Raw genomic sequence first — 14,469 nt, 5'->3', positions numbered from 1 at the left:
TTTGATGCCATTCCATTTGCTCCGTTCCAGTCATTATTATGAGCCGTTCTCCCCACAGCAGCATCCACTGGTAAATAGTGTACATACCGCATGTGGATTTGTGTAAAACTCTGCTTCTACATAAGTTGTCTGTATATCCTGTTTATTGTCTGTCTGTATATTCTTATTGTGGCAGCACCATTTTAGTCAAATTCCAGGACATGTAAATGTACATTGTTGAAGTCGGAAGTTTACAAACACCTTAGCCAAATACATTGAAACTCAGTTTTTCACAATTCCTGACATTTAATTTAATCAGAGAAAAAATCCCTGTCTTCGGTCAGTATGTAAAAAACCGACTTCAACTGTATATATACAGTATATCTATATATACAGTGGGGAGAACAAGTATTTGATACATTGCCGATTTTGCAGGTTTCCCACTTACAAAGCATGTAGAGGTCTGTAATTTTTATCATAGGTACACTTCAACAGTGAGAGACGGAATCTAAAACAAAAACACGTGGAATTGTTGTTCAATTTAAATGTTTGAATATGAAATGATTCGTGATGGGATGAAATGTGATTTTAGCTTCTAAAATGTGAGATTTGGGTTTTCATAAGGTTAGGGCTATGCTCAATCAGTGTCCTGCCCCTGTGAAGGGACATGGGCTATAAAACTTTTAAAACACGCCCTCCTCTCCCTTCCTATATAAAGCCTTGATGACAATGTAACCTCCTGTTCCGAGGATGTGAGGACGACGGTCCGATGTCAGAATGGTTCAGATAATAACTACAGAACGAAGCCAACATCAGCGTGAGCTTTGGTTGCGAATGGTATGAACTTTGAACTCTTATTCACTACAGAAGTGATACCTCCTAGCCGTTGAGTTAGCAACAGCAGCTGCAAACGCAGGTTAGGAAGGAACTCTCTTAGTTCGCTGGACTTTATCCTGCTAACTGTTCCAAATGTCCGAACTGAATTTGGTAAAAGGGCTTTTATGTACTCGCAACTTACAAAATACTTTTAAACTGGAAGAACTTGTCCCGATTGGGAGTGTTTTTAAATCACTGATGAAGGATTTTGAGGCTGATTCCCTGACCTGTCAATGTTTTTAATTTGCTGTTTTATACTCTTGTGAATTCAATGGTTTTAACTCGATTACTTGTAGTTTTTCATGTTGTCTGTCTGTAATTTTTTTGTAATGACTTGGTGCTGCCTATCTTGGCCAGGGCGCTCTTGAAAAAGAGATTTTAATCTCAATGAGCCATTCCTGGTTAAATAAAGGTTAAATAAATAAAAACAGACAGAGTATCCCGTCTACCACACAACGACCTTACTACAACGTATCCAATTGACCACCAGAGACATTCTTCAAAGGACAAAGGACTCGGTATGGCAACACGGCCATCCATCTATAACCAACCTACCGAAGCGCAGCTCAGAGTAAATATTTATTGCATTTTCCTTTTCCAAATGGGCTGTAATTTAGAATGCATAAGATACTGTATTTACGATAGCACAGCTTCGCCCTTTGTTCCTCAGTCTTCCCGCTCTTTCACTCAAACCCAGCCCCTTTTCTTTTGTGTAACAAGCTGTCATATCTGTTCCACCCGCTAGGGACGTTTTCCTTTATGACGTAATTTGTAATCAAGTAATGATTAATTATGTGTATGTGTAATTCTATGTGATTAGTTAGGTATTTAGTAAATAAATAATTAAACCCAATTTGGTATTGCTGATTTAACTTGTTAGCCAGGGTTCGTGAAGATAACCAAGAATTTACAACTTTCAGATGAGACTGAATTAAGGTGACGATTAATATTGACAGCTATTGATGTAAAATATTACTAGGTCTTTAAGAGTTTATTCGGAAGATAACAGCTCTATAAATGTTCTTTCGTGGTGCCCCGACTCTCTAGTTAATTACATTTACATGATTAGCTCAATCAGGTAATATTAATTACGGAGAAATAATTTTATAGAAATAATTTTATAGAATAGCATGTCATATCACTTAATCCGGCACAGCCAAAGACACGACAGGAGGAATGGGAGAAGGTCATGTGGTCTGATGAGACAAAAATAGAGCTTTTTGGTCTAAACTCCACTCACCGTGTTTGGAGGATGAAGAAGGATGAGTACAACCCCAAGAACACCATCCGAACCGTGAAGCATCTGTTCCTCTAGTGATGTAGAGGTTAACCCAGGCCCTGTAGACTCCAGTACCACACCTATTCCCCAGACGCTATCGTTTGTTGACATCTGTAACCGTTAAAGCCTTGGTTTCATGCATGTTAACATCAGAAGCCTCCTCTCTAAGTTTGTTTTATTTACTGCTTTAGCACACTCCACCAACCCTGATGCCCTAGCCGTGTCTGAATCCTGGCTTAGGAAGGCCACCAAAAATTCTGACATTTTCATCCCCAACTACAACATTTTCCGCCAAGATAGAACTGCCAAAAGGGGCGGGGTCACAATCTACTGCAGAAATAGTCTGCAGAGTTCTGTCATGCTATCCAGGTCTGTGCCCAAATAGTTTGAGCTTCTACCTTGAAAAATTCACCTTTCCAGAAATAAGTCTCTCACTGTTGCCGCTTGCTATAGCCCCCCCTCAGCCCCCAGTTGTACCCTGGACTCCATATGCAAATTGATTGCCCCCCATTTATTCGTACTGTTAGGTGATCTAAACTGGGATATGCTTAACACCCCTGCCATCCTACAATTTAAGCTAGATGCCCTCAATCTCACACAAATTATCAAGGAACCTACCAGGTATAACCTCAAATCCATAAACATGGGCGCCATCATAGATATCACCCTGACCAACCTGAGCCCTAAATACACCTCTGCTGTCTTCAACAAGGATCTCCGTGATCACTGCCTCATTGCCTGCGGTCAAACGATCACCCCTCATCACTGTCAAACGCTCCCTAAAACACTTCAGCAAACAGATCTTTCTAATCGACCTGGCCCAGGTATCCTGGAATGATATTGACCTCATCCCGTCAGTAGAGGATGCCTGGTTATTCTTTAAATGTACTTTCCTCACCATCTTAAATAAGCATCTCCCATTCAAAAAATGTAGAACTAAAAACAGATATAGCCCTTGGTTCACTCCAGACTTGATTGCCCTTGACCAGCACAAAAACATCCTGTAGCGTACTGCATTAGCATTGAATAGCCCGCGACATGCAACTCTTCAGGGAAGTCAGGAACCAATATACACAGTCAGTTAGGAAAGCAATGGCTAGCTTTTTCAAACAGAAATGTGCATCCTGTAGCACAAATTTCCAAAGGTTTTGGGACACTAAAGTCCATGGAGAATAAGAGCACATCCTTCCAGCTGCCCACTGTCACCACCGATAAATCCACGATAATCGAGAATTTCAATAAGCATTTTTCTACGGCTGGCCATGCTTTCCACCTGGCTAAGACTCTGCACCCCCTGCAGCAACTCCCCCAAGCCCTCACGGCTTCTCCTTCACCCAAATCCAGATAGCTGATGTTCTGAAAGAGCTGCACCCCTACAAATCAGCTGGGCTAGACAATCTGGACCCTCTCTTTCTAAAATTATCCACCGCAATTTTTTCAACCTCTCTTTCGTATCGTCTGAGATCTCTAAAGATTGGAACACTGCCGCAGTCATCCCCCTCTTCAAAGGGGGAGACACTCTAGACCCAAACTGTTATAGACCTATACCCATCCTGCCCTGCCTTTCTAAAGTCTTCGAAAGCCCAGTTAACTAACAGATCACCGACCATTTAGAATCCCACCGTACCTTCTCCGGTATGCAATATGGTTTCCGAGCTGTTCATGGGTGCACCTCAGCCACGCTCAAGGTCCTAAACGATATCATAACCGTCATGGATAAAAGACAGTACTGTGCAGCCATCTTCATCGACCTGGCCAAGGCTTTCGACTCTGCCAATCACCGCATTATTTTGGCAGACTCAAAAGCCTTGGTTTCTCAAATGACTGCCTCACCTGATTCACCAACACTTCTTAAATAGAGTTCAGTGTGTCAAATCCGGACCTCTGGCAGTCTCTATGTGGGTGCCGCAGGGTTCAATTCTCAGGCCGACTCTTTTCTCTGTATATATCAATGATGTCGCTCTTGATGCTGGTGATTCTCTGATCCACCTCTACGCAGACGACACCATTCTGTATACTCTGGCACTTCTTTGGACACTGTGTTAACTTACCTCCAGATGAGCTTCAATGCCATACAACACTCCTTCCATGGCCTCCAACTGCTCTTAAATGCTAGTAAAACTAAATGCATTCTTTTCAACCGATTGCTGCCCGCACCTGCCCGCCTGACTACCATCACTACTCTGGACGGTTCTGACTTAGAATATGTGGACAACTACAAATAGCTAGGTGTCTGGTTAGACTGTAAACTCTTCTTCCAGACTCACATTAAGCATCTCCATTCCAAAATTACATTTAGAATCAGCTTCCTATTTCACAGCAAAGCCTCCTTCACTCATGCTGCTAAGCATACCCTCGTAAAACGGACTATCCTGCCAATCCTTGACTTCAGCAATGTCATTTACAAAACAGCCTCCAACACTCTACTCAGCAAATTAGATTAAGTCTATCACAATGTCATCGGTTTTGTCACCAAAGCCCCATACACTACCCATCACTGCGACCTGTACGCTCTCGTTAGCTGGCCCTCGCTTCATATTCGTTGCCAAACCCACTGGCTCCAGGTCATCTATAAGTCTTTGCTAGGTAAATCCCCGCCTTATCTCAGCTCACTGTTCACCATAGCAACACCCACCTGTAGCACGCGCTCCAGCAGGTTTATTTCACTGGTCATCGCCAAAGCCAACTCCTCTCTGGCCGCCTTTCCTTCCAGTTCTCTGCAGCCAATGACTGGAACTAATTGCAAAAATCACTGAAGCTGGAGACTTATATCTCCCTCACTAACTTTAACATCAGCTGCCAGAGCAGCTTGCCGATCACTGCATCTGTACACAGCCAATCTGTAAATAGCCCACCCAACTACATCATCCCCACATTGTTCTTTATTTTTGCTCTTTTGCACCCTAGTATCTCTGCTTGCACATTATCATCTGCACATCTATCACTTTAGTGTTAATGCTAAATTGTAATTATTTCGCCACTATGACCTATTTATTGCCTTACCTCCCTAATCTTACTACATTTGCACACACTGTACAATATATAGATTTTTCTATTGTTTTATTGACTGTACGTTTGTTTAACCCATGTTTAACTCTGTGTTGTTGTTTTTGTCGCACTGCTTTGCTTTATCTTGGCCAGGTCGCAGTTGTTAATGAGAACTTGTTCTCCCCTGGCCTACCTGGTTAAATAAAGGTGAAATACATATATATAATAGTTCCAGCTTATACATACTATATACATTTTACAGACACAATCTATTTTACAATAGTTTTATTTTGTTTGTTTTTAGTCCTGGCCTTCCTCTAACTTCCACCTCTCCCATATATTTCTGATGTCCATCCAGTTTGATATCTATTTGCCATATATTTTTAACTGTGCTATTTCACAAAAGTTCTGAGCCTATGTACATTTTGCAGACCCAGTACATTTTACATTTGTTATCTTGTTATCTTGTCATCTATCTATTAACACCATCCATATTGGATTTCTGTTTGCCATATATTTTTCAACTGTGCTGTGATGCTTCAGAAAAGTTCTGAACCTTTCTATTCTCATAGTTTCTACAGATTGTAAATAAAGATAAACATGTAAATGTATTCGGCGAGTAAAAAATATTCAGATTTTTTAAAAAGGGTACTTTTGAGATATTCATATTAATATTTTTATTGTTGAATTAAATAATGTGAAGTATTTTTGTTCAGAATCTAGACATACTCCTTTTAAATAAGACTATACAGAGGAAAACGACACCAATATGTTGTCTGTGTCACGTACAGATCATGGATCATAGTGTCTTCCAAGGTCTAAAAGAGGCACTTTTGGTTTGTGATACAATTATAAAAAGCATATCAAACATACTTTCTCCCAATGAAGTTTCAATGTGAGAAGGGTTAGGGTTAGAATACCCAAAATATTTTCTGGCTGGTTGGACAACACTTCAGTACATAGTGTTACATAATACATGATTGCTATGTCTGTAACACATTATTATGATGTTGTGATACTTCTGTATCTGTCTTTTTGTTTGAAATAGTGGAGATACTGATCTAAATGAAGACCAAATAGGTCATTGTTTTTAATATTTAATGTTTCACATTTTCAACACTCACCAGCTGATTGACAGGGCTAAAATTGGTATCCAAGGTGATGACTCTAAAATTCACTGTAAGAAAACAAAGATTCAGAAGACAAACTATTTATAGTTACTCTGGATAAAATGTACAACCGTTGGTAATAAGGCCCTATTTAAAATCAATTGCAGATAAGTTTGCGGAAAATATTTACATTTTCGATATCCAATGATAATGTCCAGGAAAGGAACGCCTTATAACATGTGGTATGACAGTTCAAACTCCATTACAGTGTAAATATTCAACCCACAACGGATGTTTTTTTTTAAATCTGCACCTGATGGTCCTGTTTGTGATGACAGAGCAAACCACCATAGAAACATGATACCACCTAATTGTCCTGTTTCTTAGCAAGCAGACTAATTTTGTAGACTACTGGTCTTGTGTAAATCTACCTGTTTGTCCGGGGTTGTAGATTGGTTTATCCGTTTGGACGAATGTCATCGGGCTGTAGGGTTTGATCATTACCTTTTTCTCCTCCGTGGATAGAAACGTTTCACCTTGAACCTTCACCTTAAAATGTTGCACTTCGTCACTCTCCACATGAGGGGCCTGAAAGGGAGACAGAGAGCAACACTGATAAACTAATGTACCAATAACATATGATACCATACTGTGGTCCTGTGTGGATCAGTTGGTAAGACCATGCTGCTTGCAATGGCAAGGTTGGGGGTTCAATTTCTGCAGGGATCACATAGGCTATTGTGAGTTGCTTTGGATAAAAGTTTCTGCTAAGTGATATATACAGTTGAAGTCAGAAGTTTACATACACCTTAGCCAAATACATTTGAAGTCAGTTTTTCATCATTTCTGACGTTTAATCCTAGTAAAAATTCCCTGTCTTAGGTCAGTTAGGATCACCACTTTACTTTAATTAAGAATGTGAAATGTCAGAATAATAGTAGAGAGAATGATTTATTTCAGCTTTTATTTATTTCATCACATTCTCAGTGGGTCAGAAGTTTATATACACTCAATTAGTATTTGGTAGCATTGCCTTTAAATTGTTTAACTTGGGGCAAACGTTTCAGGTAGCCTTCCACAAGCTTCCCACAATAAGTTGGGTGAATTTTGGCCTATTCCTCCTAACAGAGCTAGTGTAACTAGCTAGGTTACTAGTCCTCCTTGCTCGCACATGCTTTTTCAGTTCTGCCAACAAATTTTCTGTAGGATTGAGGTCAGGGCTTTGTGATGGCCACTCCAATACCTTGACTTTGTTGTCCTTAAGCCATTTCGACACAACTTTGGAAGTATGCTTGGGGTCATTGTCCATTTGGAAGACCCATTTGCGACCAAAGTTTAACTTCCTGACTGATGTTTTGAGATGTTGCTTCAATATATCCACATAATTTTCCATTCACATAATTTTCCATCCTCATGATGTCATCTATTTTGTGAAGTGCACCAGTCCTTACTGCAGCAAAGCAGCCCCACAACATGATGCTGCCGCCCCCATGCTTCACGGTTGAGATGGTGTTCTTCGACTTACAAGCCTCCCCCTTTTTCCTCCAAACATAACAATGGTCATTATGGCCAAACAGTTCTATTTTTGTTTCATTAGACCAGCGGACATTTTTCCAAAAAGTACGATCTTTGTCCCCCTGTGCAGTTGTAAACTGCTGGCTTTTTTATGGCGGTTTTGGAGCAGTGGCTTCTTCCTTGCTGAGCGGCCTTTCAGGTTATGTTGATATAGGACTCGTTTTACTGTGGATATTGATACTTTTGTACCTGTTTCCTCCAGCATCTTCACAAGGTCCTTTGTTGTTGTTCTGGGATTGATTTGTACTTTTCGCAAATCATCTCTAGGAGATGCGTCTCCTTCCTGAGCGGTGTGACGGCTGTGGACCCATTGTGTTTATACTTGCGTACTATCGTTTGTATAGATGAACATGGTACCTCAGGCGTTTAGAAATTGCTCCCAAGGATGAAACAGACGTGTGGAGGTCTACAATTATTTTTCTGAGGTCTTGGCTGATTTCTTTTGATTTTCCCATGACGTCAAGCAAAAAGGCACCTCAGTTTGAAGGTAGGCCTTGAAAATATATCCACAGGTATACCTCCAATTGACTCAAATGATATCAATTAGCCTATCGGAAACTTCTAAAGCCATGACATAATTTTCCGGAATTTTCCAAGCTGTTTAATGGCACAGTCAACTTAGTGTATGTAAACCTCTGACCTACTGTAATTGTGATGCAGTGAATTATAAGTGAAATAATCTGTTTGTAAACAACTTTTGGAAAAATTACTTGTGTCATGCACAAAGTATATGTCCTAACCGACTTTCCAAAACTATAGATTGTTAACAAGAAATTTGTGGAGTGGTTGAAAAACGAGTTTTAATGACTACAACCTAAGTGTATGTAAACTTCTGACTTCAACTGTATATTGTACAGTGCATACTAGTATCTGACCAAAACCAGGTATGAATTTCAGCCTCAATTTAAGCCACCACATTGATATTTCCCATAAAATAACCTGGTATTACATAACCTGGTATTACAAAATTAAGAGATGCATCACAAAGCAGAGAAAGTACACTCTTATTGAATGGTTCTGGATGTCGACCAGTGTTGAGCTGACCTGAAACTGGAAGCAGCGGTGAAACTCTTGATCAGAACTCTCCTGGAGAAGTATTTTTTTCTGTTCATTGGCGATCAGAGATATGGTCATTACCAGGGTCTCGTTGGGCTGCAGAAGGCTGGCACAAAGCTTGGCCTCTGAGCCTGCCTGGATTACTGCAGGAACGGCTACCATGTAAACCCTACAGAGAACATACACACCAACAAACACAAAGGAAAATCAGTACAAAATGAGAGGTTACGTAGGTGAAATCGACAGAAGAAATGTCTGCAGAAAAGGTCGATGAAAAACAGCTCTTAATCTGCTCTCTGACTGAGAGAACGTTACACCAAGATGAGACGCAATAAATCTGATTAGTCAATTCTAACTTTATGACTGTGCAGATTCACTTACGGCCTTGGAGTTGCTTGACAGACACAAAGCCAGTGAAAGCAGGCAAATAGTATCCATTTCCAAACCTGAAGCCCAGGAGGAACCATGACAAAAAGAGAAAAAAAACAAGTCAGACTATATCCCAGTATTCCTACCTGCAATACTACCCTACTGCATTGTGCAGAGGAACTGGTATCCAGGTTTAAATGATTGAAGTAAAAGCCCTGTGAATGATTGACCCATTTTTTTTCAATAATAGTGCTTTGCAGTATTGTGATTGGCAGATTTTCTGGCTTTGGGACTATACATGCACTGTCAATATAAAAGTACTGCCAAAACAAAGGAAATACCAACATAAAGTGTTGTAAATAACCAGTGCAGTCAAAAACGTAATTTTCCTGTGTTTTATATACACGGTTTGTACAAAACACCTATGCTCTTTCCATGACATAAACTGACCAGCTAAATAAAGGTGAAAGCTACAAAATGATCCCTTATTGATGTCACTTGTTAAATCCATTTCAGTCAGTTTAGATGAAGGGGAGGAGAAGTATTTTTAAGTCTTGAGACATGGATTGTGTACTGTATGGTAGTAGGTGCCAGGTGCACCGGTGTGAGTGAACTGCAAGAACTGCAACGCTGCTGAGTTTTTCCACACTCAACAGTTTCTCGTGTGTATCAAGAATGGTCAAATCGAATCAAATTGTATTTGTCACATGCACCGAATAAAACAGGTGTAGGCCTTACCATGAAATGCGTACTTACAAGCCCTTAACCAACAATGCAGTTTTAAGAAAATGGGAGTTAAGAAAATATTTACTAAATGTAAACTACAGTAAAAAAAGTAACACATTAAAATAACAATAATGAGGCTATATACAGGGGGTATATACAGAGTCAATGAGTGGGGGTACAGGTTAGTCAATTTAATTTTGATAATATGTACATGTAGGTAGGGCTAAAGTGACTATGCATAAATAATAACCAAATGAAAGAGGGTGGGAGGGGATCAACGCAAATAGTCCAGGTAGCCATTTGATCAATTGTTCAGCAGTCTTATGGCTCGGGGGTAGAATCTGTTAAAGAGCACTTTGGACCTGGACCCGGTGCTCCTGTACCGCCTGCCATGCGGTAGCAGAGAGAACAGTCTATGTCTTGGGTGGCTGGAGTCTTTAACAATATTTTGGGCCTTCCTTTGACACGCCTATTAAAGAGGTCCTGGATGGCAGGAAGTTTGGCCCTGGTGATGTACAGGTTTGGCCCTGGTGATGTAGTCGGATGCCGAGCAGTTTCCATACCAGGTGGTAATGCAACCCGTCAGAATGCTCTCGATGGTGTAGCTGTAGAACTTTTTGAGGATGTGTGGACCCATGCCAAATTCTTTCAGTCTCCTGAGGAGGAATTAGGTGTCTTTGTGTGTTTGGACCATGATAGTTTGGACAGCAAATAATTTGAAGTTCTCGACCCACTCCACTACAACCCGTCAATGTGAATGGGGGTGTGTTCGGCCCTCCTTCTCCTGTAGTCCACAATCAGCTCCTTTGTCTTACTGATGTTGAGGGAGAGGTTGTTGTCCTGGCACCACACTGCCAGGTCTCTGACCTCCTCCCTATAGACTGTTTTATCATTGTTGGTGATCAGGCCTTGCACCATTGTGGTGTTAGCAAACTTAATGATGGTGTTGGAGTTGTGCTTGGCCACGCAGTCGTGGGTGAACAGGGAGTACTGGAGGGGACTAAGTCAGCGTGGCAGATGTGTTGTTGCCTGACCTTTCCACCTGGGGGGCGGCCCGTCAGGAAGTCCGTGATCCAGTTGCAGAGGGAGGTGTTTAGTCACAGGGTCCTTAGCTTAGTGATGAGCTTTGTGGCCACTATGGTGTTGAACGTTGAGCTGTAGTCAATGAACAGCATACTCACGTACGTGTTCCTTTTGTCCAGGTGGGAAAGGGCAGTGTGGAGTGCAATTAAGATTGCATCATCTGTGGATCTGTTGGGAACGTGTGCAAATTGGAGTGGTTCTAGGGTTTCAGGGATGATGGTGTTGATGTGAGCCATGACCAGCCTGTCAAAGCACTTTGTGGTTACACACGTGAGTGGTACGGGAGGTAGTCATTTAGGCAGGTTACCTTCGCGTTCTTGGGCACAGGGACTATGGTGGTCTGCTTGAAACATGTAATTGAAAACACTTGACAGTTGGTCCTTGCATGCAGTACAAGTCCTGGTAATTTGTCTGACCCTGCAGCCTTGTGAATGTTGACCTGTTTAAAGGTCTTACGCACATCGGTTACGGAGAGCGTGATCACACAGTCATCCAGAACAGCTGGTGCTCTCATGCATGCTCCAGTGTTGCGGATTTCTTATAAGCATCCAGATTAGTGTCAAGCTCCTTGAAAGCGGCAGCTCTAGCCTTTAGCTCGGTGCGGATGTTGCCTGTAATCCATGGCTTCTGGTTGGGATACGCACGTACAGTCACTATGGGGACAACGTATTGATGAAGCCAATGGTATACTCCTCAGTGCCATCGGATGAATCCCAGATCATATTCCAGTCTGTGCTAGCAAAACAGTCATGTAGCTTAGCATCAGAATCATTTGACCACTTCTGTATTGAGGTGAGTGACTGGTACTTCCTGCTTTTGTTTTTGCTTGTAAGCATAAATCATGATGATAGAATTATTGTGCAGATTTGACAAAGGGAGGGCGAGCGAGAGCTTTGTACGCATGTCTGTGTGTGGAGTAAAGGTGGTCTAGACTTTTTTATCCTCTGGTTGCACATGTGGTAGAAATGAGGTAAAACGGATTTCAGTTTGCCTGAATTAAAGTTCCCGGTCACTAGGAGCACCGCTTCTGGATAAACATTTCTAGTTTACCACCCAAAGGACATCCAGCCAACTTCTGACAACTGTGTGAAGCATTGGAGTCAACATGGGCCAGCATCCTTGTGGAATGCTTTCAACGCCTTGTATTTGTATTTATTTATTTAACCTTTATTTAACCAGGTAGGCAAGTTGAGAACAAGTTCTCATTTACAACTGCAACCTAGCCAAGATAAAGCAAAGCAGTTTGACACGTATAACAACACAGAGTTACACATGGAGTAAAACAAACATACAGTCAATAATACAGTAGAAAAATAAGTCTATATACAATGTGAGCAAATGAGGTGAGATAAGGGAGGTAAAGGCAATAAATAGACCATGGTGGCGAAGTAAATGCAATATAGCAATTAAAACACTGGAATGGTAGATTTGACAGTAGATGAGTGTGCAAAGTAGAAGTACTGGGGTGCATAGGAGCAAAACAGATAAATAAATACAGTAGGGGAAGAGGTAGTTGTTTGGGCTATTTATAGATGGGCTATGTACAGGTGCAATGATCTGTGAGCGGCTCTGACAGCTGGTGTTTAAAGCTAGTGAGGGAGATAAGTGTTTCCAGTTTCAGAGATTTTTGTAGTCCGTTCCAGTCATTGGCAGCAGAGAACTGGAAGGAGAGGTGGCCAAAGGAGGAATTGGCTTTGGGGGTGACAAGTGAGATATACCTGCTGGAATGCGTGCTACGGGTGGGTGCAGCTATGGTGATCAGCGAGCAGAGATAAGGCAGGACTACCTAGCAGGGTCTTGTAGATGACCTGGAGCCAGTGGGTTTGGCGACGAGTATGAAGCGAGGGCTAGCCAACGAGAGTGTACAGGTCGCAGTGGTGGGTAGTATATGGGGCTTTGGTGACAAAAAGGATGGCACTGTGATAGACGGCATCCTATTTGTTGAGTAGGGTGTTGGAGGCTATTTTGTAAATGACATCGCCAGAGTCGAGAATCGGTAAAATGGTCAGCTTTACGAGGATATGTTTGGCAGCATGAGTGAAGGATGCTTTGTTGAGAAATAGATTTAACTTTGGATTGGAGATGTTTTATGTGAGTCTGGAAGGAGAGTTTACAGTCTAACCAGACACCTTGGTATTTGTAGTTGTCCACATATTCTAAATCAGAACCGTCCAGAGTAGTGATGCTGGATGGGTGGGCAGATGCAGGCAACGATCGGTTGAAGAGCATGCATTTAGTTTTACTTGTATTTCAGAGCAGTTGGAGGCCACGGAAGGAGAGTTGTAGAGGTGCAACTCAATATTAGGAAGGTGTTCCTAATGTTTTGTACACTCATTGTATATTGTATATCTTACATGGCCTGTCATGCCAAATAGTGTCCCCACGGCCAAATAGTGCCCCTCTCTGCATCACAATGGAATTCAATGAGTTCTAGCTTCTGTTGCTGACCGGATTACATTATGAACCAAAGAGTATTATGCTGGTTGCTTGGCTCTATTTTAACTCGTAGCGGTCGCAAAGGAAGGAGGATGCTGGCAGCTCTAGTTCTATTTCATTGCATAAAAGCTCGCTCAGTCTGAGCAAAATTATTACCTCAGAATTTCTCTCCAAAGAGGGTGTTTTTGACGGTCCCAACCTGCTGACTACCTGCTGCTTCAGAATGGAAAGAAAACACTCTACACCATATATTTGTCTTCATATAAGTAAATATTGTTTAATAGGAATAAATAATTTAAGCTGTTTTTAGATTGACGTTGCTTGCTACTGTAATTACTTACATCAGCCTGTCTAGTCAGCCAGCCAGCTAGCCAGACAATTTTATTTAGCTAACGTTAGCTGTAATTGTTATCGTAGCTGGTTGTATGTAGCTGGTTGTATGTAGCTTGCACTTTAATGGCATCCCTCAGGGAGATTTTATTTTATCTTTCCAACCAGGCAAAGTATTATGAAGACACCACTGATCTCGACAAGAGGTGCAACATTCAGAGAAATTCACAATTCAGGGGGGAAAGGGGGGCAGGTGGGAAAATAGTGGAAGACAGACAGAGAAAGAGATGGAGAGAGAAACAGAGAGAGAAAGACAGGAGTGCAATTGCACTTAAACTTTAGTATTTCAACAAGTCTTCTCTTCCAACTTGTTAGGCAATCATATCTACCTACAGGGGAAGGATGGCCAGCCATACAGGAGGGTGATTTTTACTAAGGAGGAGAAAGAGGTGTTGACCGAGATGCATGCTGGCCATTTCGGAGTGTAGCACATGATTGCCAAAATCAACCTACGCTTCTTCTGACAGTGAATTGTCAAGGAACTGGACAGCTGGGCAAGTGAAATAAACTTTTGTTTATCAATCACATTCTATATTATCTGAAATTATTATGATTTCAATTAATGTCATATCAGAGAGCACACACTTTTTGCTGAAAGGTCAG

The 14,469-nt window shown here is 41.4% G+C and overlaps 1 protein-coding gene across 4 annotated transcripts in view; it reads right to left on the bottom strand.

Moving 5' to 3' along the window:
* Positions 1-9,449, bottom strand: part of LOC139385553 (alpha-2-macroglobulin-like) — a 39,187-nt gene extending 29,738 nt beyond the window's left edge. For 2 of the 4 annotated variants that reach the window (XR_011628963.1, XM_071130719.1), the window contains exons 1-4: positions 9,244-9,449; positions 8,851-9,031; positions 6,663-6,819; positions 6,247-6,299 (exon numbers count right to left, since the gene is read on the bottom strand). Coding sequence is in view for 2 of the 4 variants with exons in the window: in XM_071130719.1 (XP_070986820.1) it covers positions 6,247-6,299; positions 6,663-6,819; positions 8,851-9,031; positions 9,244-9,329 (477 nt within the window). In the remaining 2 variants the exon portion in view is untranslated. Of the gene's footprint in view, positions 1-6,246; positions 6,300-6,421; positions 6,554-6,662; positions 6,820-8,850; positions 9,032-9,243 lie in introns of all 4 variants that reach the window. The other 2 variants (XM_071130720.1, XM_071130718.1) reach the window with 2 other exon arrangements.
* Between the last annotated feature and the right edge of the window lie 5,020 nt (positions 9,450-14,469).

Source organism: Oncorhynchus clarkii, chromosome 27 (assembly GCF_045791955.1).
Source record: "Oncorhynchus clarkii lewisi isolate Uvic-CL-2024 chromosome 27, UVic_Ocla_1.0, whole genome shotgun sequence".
Classification (NCBI taxonomy): domain Eukaryota; kingdom Metazoa; phylum Chordata; class Actinopteri; order Salmoniformes; family Salmonidae; genus Oncorhynchus; species Oncorhynchus clarkii.
Note: the sequence above shows the minus strand (reverse complement) of the source record. Positions and strands in the feature narration are given on the sequence as shown.